This window comes from Dromaius novaehollandiae, chromosome 32 (genome assembly GCF_036370855.1).
Source record: "Dromaius novaehollandiae isolate bDroNov1 chromosome 32, bDroNov1.hap1, whole genome shotgun sequence".
In the NCBI taxonomy this organism is placed as follows: Eukaryota; Metazoa; Chordata; class Aves; order Casuariiformes; family Dromaiidae; genus Dromaius; species Dromaius novaehollandiae.
The window spans coordinates 791194-814058 of NC_088131.1; the positions used below are offsets into that span (position 1 = coordinate 791194).

The 22865-nt window shown below is 66.9% G+C and overlaps 2 protein-coding genes across 6 annotated transcripts in view; one reads left to right on the forward strand and one right to left on the reverse strand.

The window, feature by feature from the left end:
• The window catches only part of TRAPPC1 (trafficking protein particle complex subunit 1), an 89624-nt gene that overhangs the window by 17399 nt on the left and 49360 nt on the right, over window positions 1-22865 (reverse strand). The window lies entirely within an intron of this gene.
• GUCY2D (guanylate cyclase 2D, retinal) lies at window positions 1749-22582 on the forward strand. 5 transcript variants are annotated; one of them, XM_064501125.1, is made up of 20 exons: window positions 1749-4109; window positions 5203-5504; window positions 6213-6567; window positions 7678-7762; window positions 7860-7956; window positions 9298-9399; window positions 9650-9733; window positions 10084-10164; window positions 10716-10892; window positions 12098-12254; window positions 13037-13186; window positions 15153-15301; window positions 16085-16248; window positions 16847-17039; window positions 17476-17650; window positions 18406-18504; window positions 19496-19590; window positions 20187-20272; window positions 20694-20796; window positions 21499-22582. In XM_064501125.1, exons 1-19 carry the CDS (start codon window positions 1847-1849, stop codon window positions 20782-20784), a joined length of 4905 nt encoding a protein of 1634 aa, XP_064357195.1. In that variant the 5' UTR covers window positions 1749-1846; the 3' UTR covers window positions 20785-20796; window positions 21499-22582. The 5 variants fall into 5 exon arrangements, with proteins under 5 accessions (XP_064357195.1, XP_064357196.1, XP_064357199.1 ...); XM_064501126.1 differs by having other exon boundaries at window positions 21838-22582; XM_064501129.1 differs by having other exon boundaries at window positions 12185-12254.

The following is a 22865-nucleotide window of genomic DNA, read 5'->3' on the forward strand; positions in this document are numbered from 1 at the left end:
ACCCAGGTAAGGCCCCCCCCACGCTGCCCCCGGACGCCTGGGCCCCCCCCACCTGCGGCCCCCAGCCCGGACGCCTGGGCCCACCCCACTTGCGGCTCCCGGCCCGGACGCCTGGGCCCCTGCCCCGGACGCCTGGGTTCCCCCAGCCTGGACACCTGGGCCCCCCCCCCACCTGTGACCCCCGGCCCGGACGCCTGGGCCCCCAACTATGGGTGCCTGGGAGCCTTGCTGGATGCCTGGGTCCCCACCCCGGACGCCTGGGCCCCCAGCCCGAACGCCTGGGCCCCCACCCCAATGTATAGGTGTCTGTCCCGGACGCCTGGGCCCCCAGCCCAAACGCCTGGGCCCCCACCCCAATGTATAGGTGTCTGTCCCGGACGCCCGGGCCCCTTCCCGGACAGGGGGGTCCCAGCACCCGGATGCCTGGGCCCCCACCCAGACACCTGGGTCCCTTTCCCCGGACACCTGGGCCCCCACCCCCACACCTGGGTCCCTTCCCCCGGACGCCTGGGCCCTGGCTGCAGGAGGTCGGGGCTCCCTGCCAGGCTGGGGGGGGGGGGCTTGGCCGGGGGGGGGGGGTTGCACACGCGTGTGCCGGGCTGAGGTGCCTCCTTGCACACGCGTGTGCCAGGCGGAGCAGGTCGCACACGCGTGTGCCGGGGGCGGGGGGATGAAGGCGCCCGGAATAGCCGGGGCCGGATTACGGCACGGCCTGACCCCGGGCGGCCCCGGAGGCCGCGGTGCAGGGGGGGGGCGGGGGGGGGGGGCGGGACACGCGTGTGCGGGGTGCGGGACCCCCCCCCAGTTGCCCCAGGACTCCCAAATCTGCCCCCGGGACCCTCAAATTTACCCCAATCCCCCCCATTTGCCCCAGGACCCCCCCCAATTGCCCCAGGGACCCCCCCCATTTGCTGTAGGACCCCCCCCAATTGCCTCAGGGACCCTCGAATCTACCCCAGGACCCCCCCCATTTGCCCCAGGACCCCCCCAATTGCCCCAGGGATCCCCCTAATTGCCCCAGGACCCCAAAATCTGCCCCAGGATCCCCCAATTGCCCCAGGGACTCCCCCCAGTTGCCCCACCCCCCCATTTGCTGCAGGACCCCCCCCAATTGCCCCAGGAACCCTCAAATCTACCCCGGAACCCCCCCATTTGCCCAATCCCCCCCATTTGCCCCAAGGACCCCCCCATTTGCTATAGGACCCCCTGAATTGCCCCAGGGACCCCCCCCATCTGCCCCAGCCCCCCCAACCCTGCTCCAGGCCCCCCCATTTGTCCCAGGACCCCCCCAGTTTACCCCAGCACCCCCCATCTGCCCCAGGACCCCCCCAATTTACCCCAGCCCCCCCATCTGCCCCAGGCCCCCCCCATTTGCCCTGCACGTGGCCGGGGCCCTGGTGCACCCCCCCCCCACCTCCACCCTGGGGTTAAGCTGGGTTTAATCACCCCAGGCCAGGCTGGGGGGGGGTGAGGGGGGGGGAATTAAACCACAGGAGCTGCTGGGATTGCGGCCACTCGCCCCATCCCCCGCACCGGCCCTGGGGGCCCAGGCGTCCGGATGACCCCATCCCCCAGGGGCCCAGGTGTCCAGGTACCCCCCCCCCCAAAAGGGACCCAGGCGCCTGGGTACCCCCATCCCCCTCCCCAAAAGGGACCCAGGCATACGGGCGCCCCCCCCCCCACCCAGGGGGCCCAGGCGTCCGGGCCATCTCCTCACCCCCTCTCCCCCCCCCCCCCACAGGTGGCACCCTGGGGCACCCGCCATGGTGGCATCGCCGTCCCCCCCCGCCGGCCACGGCCCCTGAGGGCGTGAGGACCCCCGGCCTCAGCGCCGGCTGCCCAGACCATGCGGCCCCACGGTGACATCATCGCCGCCGGTGACATCATCACCCCAGGTGACATCGCCCCTGGTGACGTCGCCTACCATGACTCTGCCTCTGGTGGCTTCTGCCGTGGTGGCATCTCCCACAAGGGCTTCTGCCATGGTGGCATCTCCCGACGTGACCTCATCGCCCGCGGTGGCATCTCCCACGGTGACAGCATCGTCCATGGTGACATCTCCCGTGGTGGCATTGCCCACAGTGACATTGCCCACAGTGACATTGCCCATGGTGGCATCTCCCACAGTGACTTTACCCGCGGTGGCATGTCCCACAGTGGTGGCATCTGCCATGGCAACATCTGCCATGGTGATATCTTGCGCGGTGACAACTCCCATGAAGACGTCACCCATGGTGGCATCTGCCACGGTGGCATCTCCCGTGGCAGCGGCTCTCACAGTGGTGGCATCTCCCACGATATCTCCCACAGTGCCATCTTGCGTGGTGGCATCTCTCACAGCAGCATCTCCCAAGGTGGCATCTCCCATGGTGGTGGCACCTCTCATGATGACACCTCCCATGACGGCCTCTCCCATGGTGGCATCTCCCATGGTGGTGGCACCTCCCATGATGGCATCTCCCAAGGTGGCATCTCCCACCGTGGTGGCATCTCCCATGACAGCATCTCCCATGGCATCATCTCCCACCGTCGTGGCATCTCACATGGTGACATCTCCCACAACGGCACCTCCCACGATGGCATCTCCCATGACGGCATCTCCCATGGTGGCATCTCCCACCATGGTGGCATTTCCCACAATGGCACCTCTCATGACGGCATCACCCATGGCATCATCTCCCACCGTGGTGACATCTCATGTGGTGACATCTCCCACAATGGCGCCTCCCACAACGGCACCTCCCGTGACGGCATCTCCCATGGTGGCACCTCCCATGGCGGCAGCTCCCATGGCATCATCTCCCACCATGGTGGCATCTCCCATGACAGCACCTCCCATGGCGGCATCTCCCACTGTGGTGGCATCTCACATGGTGACATCTCCCACAACGGCACCTCCCACGATGGCACCTCCTGTGATGGCAGCTCCCATGGTGGCACCTCCCATGGTGGTGGCCTCTCCCATGACAGCATCTCCCACGGTGGCACCTCCCATGGTGGCATCTCCCATGGTGGCATCTCCCACCGTGGTGGCATCTCACACGGTGACATCTACAACGGCACCTCCCATGATGGTGCATCCCATGACGGCATCTCCCATGGCGTCATCTCCCACTGTGGTGACATCTCCCATGACAGCACCTGCCATGACGGCATCTCCTATGGCATCATCTCCCACTGTGGTGGCATCTCCCACGGCGTCATCTCCCACCGTGGTGGCATCTCCCATGACGGCACCTCCCATGACGGCATCTCCCATGGCATCATCTCCCACTGTGGTGACATCTCCCATGACAGCACCTGCCATGACGGCATCTCCCACGGTGGTGGCACCTCCCGCGGTGGTGGCACCTCCCACGGTGGTGGCCTCTCCCACGACGGCGGCACCTCCCACGACGGCCCCTCCCGCGGTGGTGGCACCTCCGGCGGTGGCTTCCTCCTCCGCCTCTCCAACCACCCGCGGTGGCCCCGCCACCACCGCCACCACGTCCTCCTGCTCCTCCTCCTCCTCCTCCTCCTCCCGCCCCGCCCCGCGCAGGGGGCCACCTTCAAGGTGGGGGTGCTGGGGCCCTGGAGCTGCGACCCGCTGCTGGCCCGCGCCCTGCCCGAGGCGGCCGCCCGCCTGGCCGTGACCCGCCTCAACCGGGACCCGGTGCTCGGCGAGGGCTACTGGTGGGACGCGGTGGTGCTGCCGGAGGCCTGCGCCACGCCGCAGGCCGTGGCCGGGCTGCTCAGCGCCGAGCGCTACGCCGCGGCCCTGCTGGGGCCCCTGGACCCGGGGGCCTGCGGGGCCGCCGCGCTGCTGGCCGCCGCCTGGAACAAGCCGCTGGTGGCCTGGGGGTGCCCGGGGGGCCCCGAGGGGCGGCCCACCCTGGCCCCGCCGCTGCCGGCGCCCGCGGGGCTGCTGCACGCCCTGCTGCGCTCCTTCCGCTGGGCCCACGCGGCCGTGCTCAGCGCCCGCCCCGACCGCTGGCGCCAGGCGGCCCGGGGCCTGGCCGAGGGGCTGCGGGCCCGGGGGCTGCCCGTCACCGTGGTGGCCGCCGCCGGCCCCCGCCGGGACGAGGCCCGCGACGCCCTGCGGCGGGTGCAGCGGGCCGACGGCGTCCGAGGTGCGCGGGGCGGGGGGAAGGAGGAGGGAGGGAGGGGGGATGGAGGGATGGAGGGAGGAGGTGGGCATGGAGGGAGATGGTTGGGTGAAGGATGGATGGAGATAGAGGTGGGCATGGACGGAGGGAGGAAGGATGGAGGGAGAGGGAGATGGTTGGGTGAAGGAGGGAGATGGAGGTGGGCATGGATGGAGGGAGGAAGGATGGAGGGAGAGGGAGATGGAGGTGGGCATGGATGGAGGGAGGAAGGATGGAGGGAGATGGTTGGGTGAAGGATGGATGGAGGTGGGCATGGATGGATGGAGGAAGGATGGAGGGAGATGGAGATGGTTGGGTGAAGGATGGATGGAGATGGAGGACGTCGGTGTAGATGGAGGAAGAAGGAGGGAGATGGAGGTGGTTGGGAGAAGGAGAGCTGTAGATGGAGGAGGTGGGCATGGACGGAGGGAGGACAATGGAGGGAGATGGAGGATGTCGGTGTAGATGGAGGAAGAAGGAGGGAGATGGAGGTGGTTGGGAGAAGGAGAGCTGTAGATGGAGGAGGTGGGCATGGACGGAGGGAGGAAGGATGGAGGGAGATGGTTGGGTGAAGGATGGCTGGAGATGCGCATGGAGAGAGGAAAGAAGGATGGAGGGAGATGGAGGAGGTGGGTGTGGATGGATAGAGGAAGGATGGATGGAGATGGAGGAGGTGTGGATGGATGGAGGAAGGATGGAGGGAGATAGAGGTGGCATGGATGGATGGAGGATGGATGGAGATGGAGATGGAGGAGGTGGGCGTGGATGGATGGATGGAGATGGAGGAGGTGGGCGTGGATGGATGGAGGAAGGATGGATGGAGATGGAGGAGGTGGGTGTGGATGGATGGAGGAAGGATGGATGGAGATGGAGATGGAGAAGGTTGGGTGAAGGACAGCCGGAGCGGGTGGAGGTGGCCTTGGCTGGCTGAGTGAAGGACAGGTGGAGATGGAGATGGTTGGGTGAAGGACACGAGAAGATGGCGGTGGTGGGCACATGTGGCCGGTCCGAGGCGGGTGGCGGGGGCGGTGGCCTTGTGTCCCCCCCCCCCGGCTGACCCCCCCGGCCCGGCCGGCAGTGGTGGTGCTGTGCATGCACTCGGTGCTGCTGGGCGGCGAGGAGCAGCGGGTGCTGCTGGAGACGGCGGAGGACATGCGCATGACCGACGGCACCTACGTCTTCGTGCCCTACGACACGCTGACCTTCCCGCTGCCCTACCGCCGCCTGTCCTACCCCGTGCTGGCCAACAACACCAAGCTGCGCCTGGCCTACGACGCCGTCCTCACCGTCACCATCGACTCGCCCCAGGTGGACTTCCACGAGGCCCTGCGCCAAGCCCAGGAGGCCTACGAGATCCCCGGCCACATCGACCCCACCCAGGTGGGGGGCAGCGCCGTGGGGCCGGGGCAGGGGTGCTGGGGGGGACGTGGTTGGTGGAGAACGGGGCTGGAGGGCTTCGGGTGGAGGCGTCCATGGCCTGTCGGCGCTGGAGAGAGGGGACCGTGGCCAATGGGAGTGGAGCGGAGGTGGAGGTGGCCAATGGGAGTTGGGTAGAGATGAGCATGGCCAATGGGTGTTGGGTAGAGGTGGCTGTGGCCAATGGGACTTGAGCAGAGAAGATGCGGCCAATGGGAGCGAGGTGGAGGTGGTCATGGCCAGTGGGAGCAGGGTGGAGGTGGCTGTGGCTGGTGGGGATGGAACGGAGATGACACTGGCCAATGGGCATTGGGTGGAGGAGACCGTGGCCAATAGGTGGGCAGAGAGGATGATGACCAATGGGAGTTGGGTAGAGTTGACTATGGCCAATGGGATGTGTGGAGAGATGATCATGGCCAACAGGAGCAGGCTGGAGGTGGCCATGGCCAATGGGAGCAGGGTGGAGGTGACCATGGCCAGCAGGAGTGGAGGTGGCCATGGCCATGGCCAACAGGAGCAGGCTGGAGATGACCGTGGCCAATGGGAGCAAGCTGGAGATGGCTGTGGCCAACAGGAGTGGAGGTTGGCCATGGCCAACGAGCTCATTACATGGGTGCCACCATGGCCGCCCCCAAGGTCCCGCCCTGACACCCGCCCCGCCTCGCCCCCCAGGTCCACCCGCTCTTCGCCACCATCTACAACTCCATCTTCTTCCTGGCCAAGGCGGTGGAGGCCACGCGGCGCGCCGGACGCTGGGTGATGGGCACCAGTGTGGCCGAGCACGCCCGGGACTTCCAGCTGGAGGGCTTCTGCCAGCCGCTGGCCGTGGACGAGGACGGGGACGTCAGCGTCCCCTACGTGGTGCTGGACACGGACGGCAGGGGTGACCGGCTGTGGCCCGTCTACGGGCTGGAGCCGGGCGCCCCGGGGCTGCGCTCGCTGGGCCACGGCGTCCACTGGCCCCACGGCACCAGCCCCAGCACCGACGCTGGCTGCTGGTTCGACTCAGGCACCATCTGCAACGGTGGTGAGCGAGGGCCAGGGCGCTGCGGTGGCACCCGCGGTGGCACCCATGGTGGCACCCGCGGTGGCACCTGTCACGCGGCGGCTCGTCCTCCCGTCCCTCCTCCTGCTGCCTTCTCCAGCCCCTCGTTGCTGAAGGCCTCCCCGGCTGTCCACCCCTCCAGCCTTGTGCAAGGCCATCCGTCCGTCTGTCCTTGCATCCAGCCATCCGTCTTCCCACTCATCCATCCATCCATCTGTCCGTCCATCTGTCTATCCATCCATCCGTCATCTTACGAATCCATCCATCCGTTCATCCATCCATTCCTCTGTCCTCTTAAAAATCCATCTGTCCATCTGTCCAGCCATCCCTCTATGCATGGAGGCATCCATCCATCTCTCCATCCATCCATCTCTCCATCTATCTGTCCGTTCATCCATCCTTCCATCCATCTATTTCTTCTTTCATCATCCATCTCTCCATCCATCAGTCCATCTCTCTATCTATCCATCTCACTGCCCATCCAGCTATACATCTATACATCCATCCATCCATCTCTCCATTCATCCATCTCTCCATCCATCCATCTGTCCGTTCATCTGTCTTTCCATCCATTTCTGTCATCATCCATCTCTCCATCCATCCATCTTTCCATCCATCCATCTGTCCATTCATCCATCCTTCCATCCATCTATAGATCTACTTCTTCTTTCATCACCCATCTCTCCATCTCTCCATCCATCTATACATCCATCTATCCATCTTTCCATCCATCCATCTGTCCGTTCATCCATCTTTTCATCCATCTATTTCTTCTTTCATCATCCATCTCACCATCCATCCATCCATTTCTCCATCTCTCTATCCATCCATTTCTCCACCTGTCCATCCATCCATCCATCTATCCGTCCTTGTATCTCTTCTCCCATCATCCATCCACCCATCCATCCTTCCGCTAGTCCATCGGACCTCTCCTTCTCCCTCCTCCCTCTCTCCGGCTCTCCCTCCCTCCATCTCTCTGTCCCACCCCCCGGTCTCACCAGGGTTGTGGGTGGCCGTGGCCGTGGCCGTGGGTGGCCGTGGGACCCTCCGGGCCACGCCGCCCCTTCACCCTCCTCCTCCTCTCCCACGCAGGGGTGGACGCCACCTTCGTCCTCCTCATGTTCGTCCTCGTCTCCGCCCTCATCATGGCGGGGGCCGCCCTGGCCTGCTTCATCAGGTGGGTGCCACCTCCGCGGGGTCCCCGGGGTGGCTGGGGACGAGCCGGGGCCCCCTGGCAGCCCCCCGTGACCCCCCGCCGCCGCGTCCCCCCCCAGGCGCCGCATCCAGCAGGCCCAGCTGATGAAGGGACCCAACAAGATCATCCTCACCATGGAGGACCTGACCTTCATCAACACCCAGAGCAGCAAGCGGGTGAGCGGCGGGTGTGTGTGGGGGGGTCACGGCTGTGGCCAGGCCGCCGTGGGGCCACCGTGTCCCCGGGAGGGTCCTGGAGGGAGAGCCAGGGCCAGGCTCTGCCGTGGGAGGAGATGCACGGGCTGGTGGGTCCCCGTAGGTGACGTGTCCCTGTGGGGGACGTGTCCCTGTGGCCTCATGTCTCCCCGTGGCCGGGCTCTGCCTCGGGTGGGGGATCCATGGGCTGGTAGGTCTCCATGGGCAACGTCCCCGTGTCCTGAAGTGTCCCCGTGGCTGCCACGTCCCCATGGGTGACATCCCCATGGCCAGACACGTCCCATGGCCAGATGCGTCCCCGTGGCTGCCACGTCCCCATGGGTGACGTCCCCATGGCCGGACACGTCCCACAGCCAGACATGTCCCCGTGGCTGCCACACCTCCGCGGTGACGTCCCCATGGCCAGACACGTCCCATGGCCAGATATGTCCCCATGGCTGTCCTGTCTCCATGGGTGATGTCCCCCAGGCCACACATGTCCATGTGTCCTGACATGTCCCCGTGGCTGCCACATCTCCTTGCCTAGACATGTCCCCAGACCCTGACGTACTCCCATGGCCAGATATGTCCCATGGCCAGATGTGTCCCCATGGCTGCCACATCTCCATGGTGATGTCCCCGTGGCTGGAAACGTCCCATGGCCAGACGTGTCCCTGTGGCTGCCACACCTCCATGGGTGACATCCCCATGGCCAGACACGTCCCATGGCCAGACGTGTCCCCGTGGCTGCCACACCTCCATGGGTGACATCCCCATGGCCAGACACGTCCCATGGCCAGACGTGTCCCCGTGGCTGCCACACCTCCATGGGTGACGTCCCCATGGCCAGACACGTCCCACGGCCAGACGTGTCCCCGTGGCTGCCACACCTCCGCGGTGACGTCCCCATGGCCAGACACGTCCCACGGCCAGAGGTGTCCCCGTGGCTGCCACACCTCCGCGGTGACGTCCCCATGGCCAGACACGTCCCACGGCCAGACGTGTCCCCGTGGCTGCCACACCTCCGCGGTGACGTCCCCATGGCCAGACACGTCCCACGGCCAGACGTGTTCCCGTGGCTGCCACACCTCCGCGGTGACGTCCCCATGGCCAGACACGTCCCATGGCCAGAGGTGTCCCCGTGGCTGCCACACATCCGCGGTGACGTCCCCATGGCCAGACACGTCCCATGGCCAGACGTGTCCCCGTGGCTGCCACACCTCCGCGGTGACGTCCCCATGGCCAGACACGTCCCATGGCCAGACGTGTCCCCGTGGCTGCCACACCTCCACGGTGACATCCCCGTCCTGACGTGTCCCGCAGGTGGACGAGAGCCGCGCCAGCCTGGCCAGCCGCGGCGCTGACGGCAAGAGCCTCCGCAGCGTGGCCGCCGGCCCCGAGGCCACCAACGTGGCCATCGCCGAGGTAACCCAAGGTCCCCATCACCGTGTCCCACTGCGTATCCCCCCCCCTCCCTCCGTGTCCCCTTGGCCTCCCCCCTCCATCTCCCTTCCCTGGGGCAACCGCAGGGCAGGGCCACCTTGTCTGGGGACAGCCGCGTCCTTCTCCCCACCACTGCCACCGGGTGATTGATGGCAGCCCCGAGTGATTGACAGCTGTCAGGCCATGATTGACAGCTGTCGGGCCGTGATTGACAGCTGCCCCTCTCCCCCAGGGAGCCGAAAAGCCGCCGGGGAACGGCCACCTCCCCCTGCTCCTCCTCTTGTTTAACCAGCAGGGCCTGGTCGCCTCCGTGCAGGTAAGTCCCCGGGGCCCAAAAAGCCACGGTTTCGCCCCAAAAATCTGCCCCCCCACCCCCTTCCGCCGCCCCGAGCCCTCAGGGAGTGTGGGGAGGTGACGACGGGAGGTTGCCGCCCCCCAAATTCGGGGTGAGAAGGGGAGGAGGAGGGGAGAGGGGGGATTCTCCAGCGGCTCGTAGGAGGGTTGTGCGCAGGGAGTGGCGTCCGCCCCGTGTCCCCCCCTGCCCCCCTTCCCCCGTGTCCCCCCCGTCGTGGCACCCTCGTGGCACCCTCGGGCCCCGCTGTGTTCCCCCCCCCGCCGTGGGGCACCCACGGGCCCCCGTTGAGCCTGTTCCCCCCCCCCCCGCAGGGCGACTGGGTCTGGCTGAAGAAGTTCCCCGGAGACCAGCACAGCGAGGTGAAGCCGGCCACCAAGCTGGCCTTCTGCAAGGTACAGTGGCCATGGGGGGTACGGTGGCCGTGGGGGCCACGGTGGCCACGGTGGCCATGGGGGCCATGGGGAGCGAGGGTGGCCCACGGCGGGGGGACAGCGGTGGGTCACGGGGACAACACCGGGCCACGTGGCTCTGGTGGCAACACCCAAGGGGGACAATGTCAGGCCAAGCTGGGGACGCCACCAGGACACGTGGCCATGGTGGCAATGGGCAGTGCCAGGCCATGGTGGGGATGACACCAGGCCACGTGGCTCTGGTGGCAATGCCAGGCTACGGGGTGGGACAACACCAGGCCACGTGGCTCTGGTGGCAATGCCAGGCCATTGGTGACAATGCCGGGCCATGGTGAGGACAACACCAGGCCACGTGGCCGTGGTGGCAATGGGCATTGCTAGGCTGTGGTGGGACAACGCCAGGTCACGTGGTCGTGGTGGCAATGCCAGGCCATGGGGTGGGGACAATGCCAGGCCACGTGGCAGTGCCAGGCTGGGGGGGACGTGGTCGGGCTCTGGGTCGTCCTCGGCCCACACATCCTCTTGCGGGGCAGCTGCGGGACCTGCGCCACGAGAACGTCAACCTCTTCCTGGGCTTCTTCCACGACTGCGGCATCTTCGCCATCGTCTCGGAGCACTGCTCGCGCGGCAGCCTGGAGGACCTGCTGCGCAACGAGGACATGAAGCTCGACTGGATGTTCAAGTCCTCCCTCCTCCTCGACCTCATCAAGGTGCGCCGGGACGTGGCCGTGGCTGTGGTGGCCGTGGCCGTGGTGGTGGCCATGGTGGTGACGGTGGTGGTGATGATGGTGGTCGTAGCAGTGGTCACGGTGGTGCTCGGGGGGCTGTGGTGGTGCTGGTGGTCATGGGGGTGGCTGTGGTGATGATCACGTGGCCGTGGTGGTCGTGGCGGCCGTGGGGGTGGTGGTGGTGGTGGTGGCGGCTGTGGTGGGGGTCGTGGTGGTGATCATGGTGGCTGTGGTGGTGTTGGTGGCCACAGTGGTGGCTGTGGTGGTGCTGGTGGCCAGCTGGTGGTGACAGTGGTGGCTGTGGTGGTGATCACGGTGGTGATGGTGGCCATGATGGTGGTGGCAGCCATGGTGGTAATGGTGGCTGTGGGGTGGTGATGGTGGCCATGGTGGTGATGGCAGCTATGATGGTGGTGGCGACCATGATGGTGATGCTGGCCATGACGGTGGTGGCGGCCATGCAGGTGATGGTGGCCATGCTGGTGGTGGCAGCCATGATGGTCGTGACGGCCATGATGGTGATGGTGGCCACGGTGGTGATGGTGGCCATGATGGTGGTGGCAGCCATGATGGTCGTGACGGCCATGATGGTGATGGTGGCCATGATGGTGGTGGTGGCCATGGGGTGGTGATGGCGGCCGTGATGGTGGTGGCAGCCATGATGGTGATGGTGGCTGTGGGGTGGTGATGGCGGCCATGATGGTGATGGTGGCCGTGGGGTGGTGATGGCAGACATGATGGTGGTGGTGGCCATGGTGGAGATGGCGGCCATGGTGGTGATGGCGGCTACGGTAGTGATGGCGACCATGCTGGTGATGGTGGCCACGATGGTGATGGTGGCCATGATGGTGGTGGTGGCCATGGTGGAGATGGCGGCCATGGTGGTGATGGCGGCTACTGTGGTGATGGCGACCATGCTGGTGATGGTGGCCACGTTGGTGATGGCGGTCATGATGGTGGTGGCAGCCATGGTGTTGATGGCAGCCACGCTGGGGATGGTGGCCACGATGGCGATGGTGGCCATGGGGTGGTGCTGGCGGCCATGACGGTGGTGGCAGCAGCTGTGTTGGTGCCCACGACGGCGGCCATCGGGGTGCCGGCGGCCGTGGCGGGACCGGGGGGCGGCCGGGGGGATCCGGCGGGTGCCGTGGGGCGCCGGCGGGTGCCGACGGGCGGCCCTGGCGCAGGGTGTGCGCTACCTGCACCACCGCGACGTGGTCCACGGGCGCCTCAAGTCGCGCAACTGCGTGGTGGACGGGCGCTTCGTGCTCAAGGTCACCGACCACGGCTTCAACCAGCTGCTCGAGGCCCAGCGGGTCGTGGCCCCGCCCCCCCAGCCCCACGGTGAGGGCGGGGCTTCCGGGGGCGGGGCCTGGGGGGCTGGGGGGGCCGGGGAGGGGGGCTGGGCCTCGGGGCCGGGAGCCTCTGGGAGGGGGTGGAGCCTCTGCGGGGGGTGGGGCCTTTGCAGGGGGTGGGGCCTCCAGGGGCCAGGGTGTCCAGGGGGTGGGGCCTCTTCAGGGGTGGGGCCTCTAGGGGGTGGAGCCTCTGCAGGGGGTGGAGCCTCCGGGGGTGGAGCCTCCTTAGGAGGGTGGGGCCTCTGCAGGGGGCGGGGCCTCTGGGGGGGAGGTAGGGCCGCTGGGGTGGAGGGGGCGGGGCCTGCGGGAGGGGCGGGGCCAAGGAGGACAAGGAGCCTCTGTGGGGGCGGGGCCTCTGGGGTGGGGCTTATGGGAGGGGGTGGGGCCTCTGCAGGGGGCGGGGCCTCTGGGGGCAGGACCACTGGGATGGGGCGGGGCCTTGTTGTTTGGGGCAGGGCCTCTAGAATGGGGGCGGGGCCCTGAGCCACTGTGGGCGGGGCCTCTGAGCCCGGTGCAGCTGCTGGGTGGGGGGGCAGAGCCACACCTGGAGGGGGCGGGGCTAAGGGCCCAGGCTGTGGGCGTGGCCTCCGGTTAGGCAGCTAGGGGCGGGGCTTAGGCTGGCGGGGGCGGGGCCTCGGGTGGTGGCGGGGCCTCAGCGCCGCGGGGGCTTGGTGGGGGGGGGAGGCCGCAGCGGGGCGGGGGCGTGGCCTGGCGGGGGGCGTGGCCTGGCGGGGGGCGTGCCCATGGTGGCCCCGCCCCCGCCCCCCTCAGAGCGGCTGTGGACGGCGCCGGAGCTGCTGCGCGAGCCGGCGCTGGAGCGGCGCGGCACCACGCGGGGCGACGTCTACAGCGTCGGCATCATCATGCAGGAGGTGATCTGCCGCGGCGCCCCCTACTGCTCCCTCGGCATGGCCGCCGCAGGTACCGCCCCCCGTCGCCCCGGCAACGGCCTCGTGCACGCCCGGTTACCCCGGCAACGGCCTCGTGCCCGCCCGCGGCCCCGCCCCGTCGCCCCGGCAACGGCCTCACGCCCTCCTGGTTACCTCACGCCCTCCTGGTTACCCCGGCAACGCCCCCGCCCTCGCTAGCGGCCGCCCCGTCGCCCCGGCAACGGCCTGGCGCCCGCCCGCGGCCCCGCCCCGTCGCCCTGGCAACGGCCCCGCCCTCGCTAACGGCCGCCCGGTAACTTCGGCAGCGGCTCCCAGTCTCGCCAGTAACGGCCTCCCAGTCGCACCAGTAACGGTCTCCAGTATCCCCAGTAACAGTCCCCAGTATCCCCAGTAATGGCCCCCCAGTCGCCCCAGGAACAACCCCCCAGTCTCCCTAGTAACAGTCCCCAGTATCCCCAGTAATGGCTGCCCAGTTGCACCAGTAACAGCCGCCCAGTCCCACCAGTAACAGCCCCCCAGTTGCCCCAGGAACAACCCCCCCAGTCTCCCTAGTAATGGTCCCCAGTATCCCCAGTAACAGCCCCTGGTCACACTGGTATGGGGCCTCCCACTCACACCAGTCACACCAGTACAGGCTTCCCAGTCACGCCAGTCATGCCGGTACTGGCATCCCAGTCACGCCAGTCATGCTGGTAGTGCCAGTATGGGCCTCCCAGTCCCACCAGTATAGGCCTCCCAGTGACGCCTCTCACACCAGTCACACCAGTCACACCAGTCACACCAGTACAAATGTCCCCTGGTCCTGTCAGCCTGCCCCGGGACCCCCCATTGACCCCCCCGGGACCCCTAAACACCCCAAGGACCCTCCAAACACCCCAAACACCCCCAAACACCCCTGGGACCCCCCGTTGACACCCCCAGGACCCCCCAGACACCCCCAAACACCCCTAGGACCCCCCGTTGACACCTCCAGGACCCCCAAAACACCCCTGGGACCTCCCAAACACCCCTGGGGCCCCCCATTGACACCCCCAGGACCCCCAAACACCCCCAAAACACCCCTGGGACCCCCCATTGACAGCTCCAGGACCCCCAAAACACCCCTGGGACCCTCCAAACACCCCTGGGACCCCCCATTGACACCCCCAGGACCCCCAAAACACCCCTGGGACCCTCCAAACACCCCTGGGACCCCCCATTGACACCCCCAGGACCCCCAAAACACCCCTGGGACCCTCCAAACACCCCTGGGACCCCCCATTGACACCCCAGGCCCCCTAAACACCCCTGGGACCCTCCAACCACCCCTGGGACCTTCCAAACACCCCCAACACCCCCAAACACCCCTTGGACCCCCCATTAACACCCCCAGGACCTCCCAAACACCCCCAAACACCCCTGGGACCCCCCATTGACATCTCCAGCACCCCCAAAACGTCCCTCAGACCCTCCAACCACCCCTGGGATCCCCCGTTGACACCCCCAGGACCCCCAAAACACCCCAAACACCCCTAGGACCCCCCCCATTGACACCCAGGACCCCCAAAACACCCCTGGGACCCTCCAAACACCCCTGGGACCCCCCATTGACACCCCAGGCCCCCAAAACACCCCTGGGACCCTCCAACCACCCCTGGGACCCTCCAAACACCCCCAAATACCCCCTGGAACCCCCCATTGACACCGCATGACCCCCCAAACACCCCCAAATACCCCTGGGACCCCCCATTGACACCCCCACAACCCCCCCAAACACCCCTGGGACCCCCCATTGACACCGCAGGACCCCCCAACCACCTCCAGGACCCTCCAACCACCCCTGAGACCCCCTAGTGACACCCCTAGGACATCCTCGAACACCCCAAGACCCCCCCTAAGACCTCCCAATCACCCCTGGGACCCCCCCAACCACCCCCCAACGGGCCGGCTGCCCTCTCCGGGCCCCGTCCCCCCCCGCCTGCCCTCCCCGGCTGCCCCCACGCCTCGGTTTCCCCCAGAGATCATCCAGAAGGTGGAGAAGCCACCGCCACTGTGCCGGCCCTCGGTGTCGCTGGACCAGGCGCCCCTCGAGTGCATCCAGCTCATGAAGCAGTGCTGGAGCGAGCAGCCCGAGCGGCGCCCCACCATCGACCAGATCTTCGACCAGGTCCGTGGGGCGCCTGGGGCCACCGCGGGGTCTCTATGGGGTGATATGGACCTGAGCCATAGACACTAGGGTGTATGGGGCCACCTCATGGTGTCTGTGGGGTGATATGGACCTGAATCATGGGTGTATGGGGCCACCTCGTGGTCTCTATGGGGTGATACGGGTTTGACCCATGGACACCAGGGTGTATGGGGCCACCTTGTGGTGTCTGTGGGGTGATATGGACCTGACCATGGGTGTATGGGGCCACCTCGTGGTCTCTATGGGGTGATACGGGTCTGACCCATGGACACCAGGGCATGTGGGGCCACTTCATGGTCTCTATGGGGTGATATGGGCCTGAGCCATGGACACCAGGGCGTGTGGGGCCACCTCATGGTCTCTATGGGGTGATACGGGTCTGACCCATGGACACCAGGGCGTGTGGGGCCACCTCATGGTCTCTATGGGGTGATACGGGTCTGACCCATGGACACCAGGGCGTGTGGGGCCACCTCATGGTCTCTATGGGGTGATATGGGCCTGACCCATAGACACCAGGGCATGTGGGGCCACCTCATGGTCTCCTTGGGGTGACGTGGGCCTGACCCATAGACACCAGGGCGTGTGGGGCCACCTCATGGTCTCCTTGGGGTGACATGGACCTCACCCCTGGACACCAGGCCCTATGTACCCAGCTCCTGAGCTCTCCAGGCCAGAGCAGGCCTGGGGGCATGGGGGGAGCTGGGGGGCACCCGAGTGGCTCCGTCGCCCCAACCCCGTCTCCCTCTTGCCCCGGGGCAGTTCAAGAACATCAACAAGGGCCGGAAGACCAACATCATCGACTCCATGCTGCGCATGCTGGAGCAGTACTCCAGCAACCTGGAGGACCTCATCCGCGAGCGCACAGAGGAGCTGGAGATCGAGAAGCAGAAGACTGACAAGCTCCTCACCCAGATGCTGCCCCCGTGGGTCCCTGGGGCTGGAGAGGGGGGCTGTGGGGGGGGTGGGACCTGGCTGTGGCCCTATAGACCCCGTGTGGTTCCTTGGGACTGGGGGGAGGAGATGTGGCCGTGGGGTCAGGTTGGGGCTGGACGTGGCCCTAGAGACCCCGTGTTGGTCCATGGGGCTGGAAGGGGTAGACCAGGCCATGGGGGCAGGTTGTGGCTGGCCGTGGTCCACTGACACCACGTGGGTCCATGGGGCTGGAGAAGTTAGACGTGGCTATGGGGGGCAGGTTGGGGCTGGCCGTGGTCCGTTGATGCCATGTGGGTCTGTGGGGCTGGAGGGGGTAGTCACGGCCATGGGGGGCAGGTTGGGGCTGGCCATGGTCTGTTGGCCCCATCCAGGTCCCCTGAGATGGGGCATCAAGATCTGGCTCCCATCCCTGTGGTCCCCATGGCCACGGTTGATTGGTGGCTGAAGGTCTGCATGGGACAAGAGAGTCTCCCTTGGTGGTGGTAGGGAGAGACTGGGGAACCCCCTGGACACCCCGTAGCACTGGTGGCCTTGTGGGGACACCTGGGGGTCCCCACTGAGCCCCAGCGTCCTCCCACGTCACGGCAGGTCGGTGGCCGAGGCGCTGAAGATGGGCACCCCCGTGGAGCCCGAGTACTTCGAGGAGGTGACACTCTACTTCAGTGACATCGTGGGCTTCACCACCATCTCGGCCATGAGCGAACCCATCGAGGTGGTCGACCTCCTCAACGACCTCTACACCCTCTTTGACGCCATCATCGGCTCCCACGACGTCTACAAGGTGACGGGGCCACCGCATGGCACCAGTGGCCATGGCCCCATGGGACGTGCCTGTGCTTTGGCCACCTCACTCTGCACACATGGGATGTGGTCACCAAACGGACATGGCTGGGGGTCCACATGGTCCTTGGTGATATCTGCAAGGTGACCTGGCCACCCCGTGGCACTGGTGGCTCCATGGGACCTGTCTGGGCTTTGCCACCTCACCCTGAAAACATGGGACATGGCCACCAAACAGACATGGTTGGGGGTCCCCATGGTCCTTACTGACCCATCTATAAGGTGACACAGCTGCCTGGTGGCCCCAAGGAATGTGTCTGTGCTATGGCCACCTCCGTCCCTGTCCCCCCGCAAACCAGGGCTGTGGCCACCCTTGGTCGTGGCCACCCCGGTGGGTGGGAGCACCCCCGGCGACATGTCCCGTGTCCCCCCCGCAGGTGGAGACCATCGGGGACGCCTACATGGTGGCCTCGGGGCTGCCCAAGCGCAACGGCAACCGCCACGCCGGTGAGATCGCCAACATGTCGCTCGACATCCTCAGCTCCGTCGGCACCTTCAAGATGCGCCACATGCCTGAGGTGCCCGTGCGCATCCGCATCGGCCTCCACTCCGGTAAGGCCCTGCCCCCCGCACTGGACACGCCCCCTTTGGCCACACCCCTTCCAGCCAAGCCCCGCCTGGCCACCTCCCCCACTCAGTCAATGCTCAACATGGCTGACGTTCAAGATGGCCGACACTCTCCAGCCATGGTCCCTTGACATGCCCTGCTTGAGGCCACACCCCCCATGGCCAAGCCCACTCATGGCCCCACCTCCTATTGGCTCCACCCCCACCCACCCACGTCACCCCTTGGCCAACACTCAACATGGCTAACACTCTTTGGCCGTAATCCCCAGATCCACCAATCCTGGCCACCACCACGCCCCCTTTGTGGCCACGCCCCCGCATGGCCACGCCTATACTTGGCCACGCCCAATCCTAGCCCCACCGCTATTGGCCCAGCCCCACCTGGCCATGTCACACCTTGGCCAACACAACTTGGCCAACGCTCTATGGCCATGGTCCTCCAAAAGCCCCTCATGGCCACTCCTCCTCGTGACCACGCCCCCTCAATGGCCACACCCCTTCATGGCCACGCCTATTCGGGGGTCCTGCCCAACCCTGGCCCCACCCCTTCTGGGTCCTGCCCCACACGGCCACGTCACCCCTTGGCCAACGCTCAACTTGGCCAACGCTCTTCAGCCCTGGTCCCCCCTCACCCCTTCCTGGCCCCGCCCCTCCTGGCCCCTCCCCTCCTGGCCACTCCCCCTCAGTGGCCACACCCCCCGGTGGCCCCACCCACCTCGGTGCCCCCCGGCACCCCGCAGGGCCCTGCGTGGCCGGCGTCGTGGGCCTGACCATGCCGCGCTACTGCCTCTTCGGTGACACCGTCAACACGGCCTCCCGCATGGAATCCACCGGCCTGCGTGAGTCCCGGCGGCGCCCGCCCACGCGCGTGTCACCCCGCACACGCGTGTGTGTCACCCCGACACCCATGTGTCCCCCCCCACAGGCGTGTGTGTCACCCTGCATGTGTGTGTGTCCCCCGCACACGCGTGTGTGTGCCCTGCGAGTTGTGTGGGCATTTGGGGACGTGGGACACGGGTTGGGACACATGGAAACATGGTGGGATGCGGGGATGTGGGGCGACACGGGGGAACACGTGGGGGGACACGTGGGGGGACACGTGGGGGGACACAGGAGAGGATGCAGGGGACATAAGGGGACAGGAAGGGCCATGGGGGACCATGGGGCTACACGGGACATGGGAGGACACAGGGGACAGGGGGACACATGAGGACATGGAGGGACATGGGGGGACACAGGGGGCAGCAGGGGGACATGGGAGCACCCAGAAGGGCACAGGAGGCCGCTGGGTGACACAGGGTGACCCGGGAGGACCTGGGAAGACCCAGAGTGACACAGAAGGTCATGGTGTGACCCAGGATGATGGGGGAGGACCCAGGAGGATCTGGGAGGACACGGGGTGACCCAGGAGGCCATGGAGTGACATGGGAGGACATTGGAGGACCTGGGGGAACACGAGGGGGACATGGGGTGACCAAGGAGGACAAAGGACCTCAGAGGACCTGGGAGGAGACGGGAGGACCTGGGAGGCCATGGGGTGACCCAGGAGGCCACGGGGAGACCTGGGAGACCACTGGGTGACACAGGGTGACCCGGGAGGACCTGGAAGAACCCAGGGTGACACAAGAGGCCACGGGGTGACCCAGGATGACGTGGGAAGACCCAGGAGGATCTGGGTGGCCATGGGGTGACCCAGGAGGCCACGGGGAGACCCGGGAGGCCACGGGGTCACCTGGGAGGACCCGGAAGTTCCTGGGAGGACCCGGGGAGATGCGGGGTGACCCAGGGGACCGGGTGTCCCCGGGCGCCCACCATGACGGCCCCTGGCAGCCTACCGCATCCACGTGAACGTCCGCACCGTCACCATCCTCCACGCGCTCAAGGAGGGCTTCAAGCTCGACATCCGGGGCAAGACGGAGCTCAAGGTACCCCCAGCTGTCCCCAACTGTCCCCAACTGTTCCCAACTGTCCCTGACTGTCCCCAACTGCCCCCGACTGTCCCTTGGCTGTCCCCAGCTGCTCCTGACTGTCCCCAACTGCCCTGACTGTCCCCAGCTGTCCCCAACTGCCCTCAACTGCCCCCCAACTGCCCCCAACTGTCCCCAGCTGCTCCTGATTGTCCCCAACTGCCCCAACTGTCCCCAACTGCCCCCAGCTGTCCCTAGCTGCCCCCAGCTGCTCCTGACTGTCTCCAACTGTCCCCAACTGCCCCCCGACTGTCTCTCGGCTGTCCCCAGCTGCCCCCAGCTGCTCCTGACTGTCCCCAACTGCCCTGACTGTCCCCAGCTGTCCCCAACTGCCCCCAACTGCCCCAACTGTCCCCAACTGCCCCAGCTGCCCCCCAACTGCCCCCCAGCTCCTTGTTGTCCCCCATCGATCTCTTATTGCCCCTCTTACCCCCCTTATTACCCCTCCTGCCCCCTTATTGCCCCCGCGACCACCTTATTGCCCCCCTGCCCCCCTGATTGCCCCCCTGCCCCCCTGATTGCCCCCGGGGCTGACGTCTCTCGCCGCGGCGCAGGGCAAAGGCGTGGAGGACACGTACTGGCTCGTGGGCCGGGAGGGCTTCAACAAGCCCATCCCCACCCCCCCCGACCTGCTGCCCGGGTGAGCCGGACGCCTGGGCCCCTCCGCTGGGGGGGGCGCCCGGACGCCTGGGCCCCTGGGGTTGGGGGGCACCCAGACGCCTGGGACCCTGGGCTGGGGAGCACCTGGATGCCTGGGTCCCTTGGGTGGGGTGTGCCCAGACACCTGGGACCCTGGGGGTTGGGGAGCACCTGGACGCCTGGGTCCCTTGGGTGGGGGGTGCCTGGACACCTGGGACCCTGGGGGGTGGCAGCAGGGGGAAGAGGGGTCCCTGGACACCTGGGTCCCCTGGGCTGGGGGAGAACCCGGACGCCTGGGCCCCTGGGGTTGGGGGAGCTCCCAGATGCCTGGGCCCCTGGGGGAAATGGGGAATTGGGGGGCGGGGACAACTGGGTCCCTGCCCGGACGCCTGGGCCCCTCCCGGACGCCTGGGTCCCCGCAGCGCCAGCAACCACGGCATCAGCCTGGACGAGATCCCGCCCGAGCGGCGCCGCAAGCTGGAGAAGGCCCGGCCGGGGCAGGTGCCCAAGTAGCCGCGGGCCGAGGTAAGCCCCGCCCCCGATGGCCACGCCCCTTGAGGGCCCCACCCACACCACCCAGGCCCCGCCCAGCCCAGTCCAGATTCGCCCTCCCCAGACCCGGCCAGCTCCTCTCTGGCTCCACCCACTCCCCCAGCCCTCTCCTGGCCACGCCCACACATGTCAGGCCACGCCCACTCCTTCTAGCCACGCCCACACGACCCAGGCCCCTCCCCTTCTGGTCCGGGCCATGCCCATGTCTCTGGGCCACGCCCGTTCCCAGCAAAGCCCCGCCCCCTGCTCCTGCCTGGCCCCTCCCACTCCACCCGGGCCCCACCCAGCTTGGGCAAGCCCCGCCCACTCCCACCAGACCACGCCCACTCCCCACAGGCCCCACCTGCTCCACCCAGGCCCCGCCCCCTGCCTGCCTTAGCCAATCCTGGACGGTTCGGGACTCCCCCTATCCCGGCCTGGGGGTATTTGCATCTCATTAATATGCCTGGAGCAGACCCCGCCTCCTCATGGGGGGTGGTTGGTCCTCCTGGCTATAGAGCCAGCCAATGGCGGGCCCGAGGGACTGGTGCCACTCTAGGCACCCTGCCCGCTTCTCTATGGTTTGCCCATGCCTCCCAGCCTCTGTGGAGTCCTCCAGACCATCGAGACGGGGCTAGAACGGCCCCCCAGAGCCACTCTGTGCCTTCCTGATGCCTTGCTCTCTATGGTTCACAGGGGCTGGCTAGAGCTGCCAGGGTTTGGAGTCCTCCAGACCATAGAGACCTGTCCCCAGGGTGACCTCCATAGAGCCACTCTGTGCCTGTGTGTGGCCCTTCTCTATGGTCACAGAGCATGGCCTCCAGCATGGAGGGCTTGGAGTCCTCCAGACCACAGAGGTGGGGCTAGAGGGCCCCTCCCTGGAGCTGCTCTGCACCTCCATGGAGCCCTGCTTGGTGGCCTCCCACTGGGCATAGAGACCACTGAGCTGCAGCTAGAGCGACCCCTCCCCAGAGCCACTCTGCACCCCCAGGTGCCCCCCCAACACTCTATGGTCCCCCCTCCTGGCTCCCCCAGGACCATAGAGCCCTGTGCCCAGAGCGGCGGCCCAGCACGTGCCCTGGGGCATCGTGGGACTTTGGCCAACGCGCCCAGTGCATCATGGGACGCCGGCTGACCTCCGGACTGCTGCGGCTGCCGCTGGCCTCAGGGCATCATGGGAAGGCGGCTTGTGGCCCAGGGGCATGATGGAACATGGGGGGGGGGCCTCCAGCCCCTCCCCCACAGGGGAAAAAAATATCCGTCTGGCAGTCAAAAAATCCCCTCTTAAAGGGATTTCCCCCTTCTTAAAGGGGCAGAGCCGCGGCTGGGGGCGGGGGATGGGCACAGGGTGTTTTTTTTTTTTGTCTGGGGAGGCAAAATACTCTTAAAGGGGCGGGCGGGGGTGGCCCAATGGGAGTATGTGTCTGCCGACCAAAAAAAAAAGGCTCTTAAAGGGGCAAGGACCCGCCCGCAGAGCCAGTAGTTGTCCGTAGACAGAAAATCGGTCTTAAAGGGACGGCGACGGGGCTGGGGGCAAAAAAAAAAAAAGGCGATTTAAAGGGGCTGGGGGGGGGCGGCTTCTTAAAGGGACAGGCTCTCCCAGCAGCCCTCGGGAGGGGCTGGCGGCCATGTTGGGTGACCCCTGACCCCGGGCGGGGCCGACGGCACTTCTTAAAGGGGCGCGATGTCGGCACTACCTTTAAAGGGGCGGGTGTGCGTCGTTCCCCCCCTGCCATTTTGTGTCCCCCCCCCCCCCCAAAACAAGCTGTTCTTAAAGGGATGATTGCGTCAGCCATCTTGTCGTGACCCTCCTGGATATTTGTCTGCAGGCGGAAAATGGGCTTCCTCTTAAAGGGGCGCCGAGGCGGCCATCTTGGTCTTGCGCCTGGCGCGGGGGTCTTAAAGGGGCGGCACATGGGCGGCCATGTTGGGTCCCTCGTAGTGGGGGCGGCCCTGGGGGCTCCCGGTGCCCCCAGTTCCTCCCAGTTCCCCCCAGTCCTCCCAGTTCCCCCAGTTTCCCCCAGTTTCCCCAGTTTCCCCCAGTCCCTCCCAATCCCCCCTGT

What these genes read in the sequence shown, in the direction of transcription:
- GUCY2D (XM_064501125.1), top strand. Translation starts at nt 1,847, where the DNA reads ATGCGGCCCCACGGTGACATCATCGCCGCCGGTGACATCATCACCCCA. An exon ending in TCGACCAGATCTTCGACCAG is followed by an intron (nt 15,302 to 16,084) that starts GTCCGTGGGGCG and finishes GCCCCGGGGCAG; the next exon opens with TTCAAGAACATCAACAAGGG. An exon ending in CCCCCCGACCTGCTGCCCGG is followed by an intron (nt 20,273 to 20,693) that starts GTGAGCCGGACG and finishes GGGTCCCCGCAG; the next exon opens with CGCCAGCAACCACGGCATCA.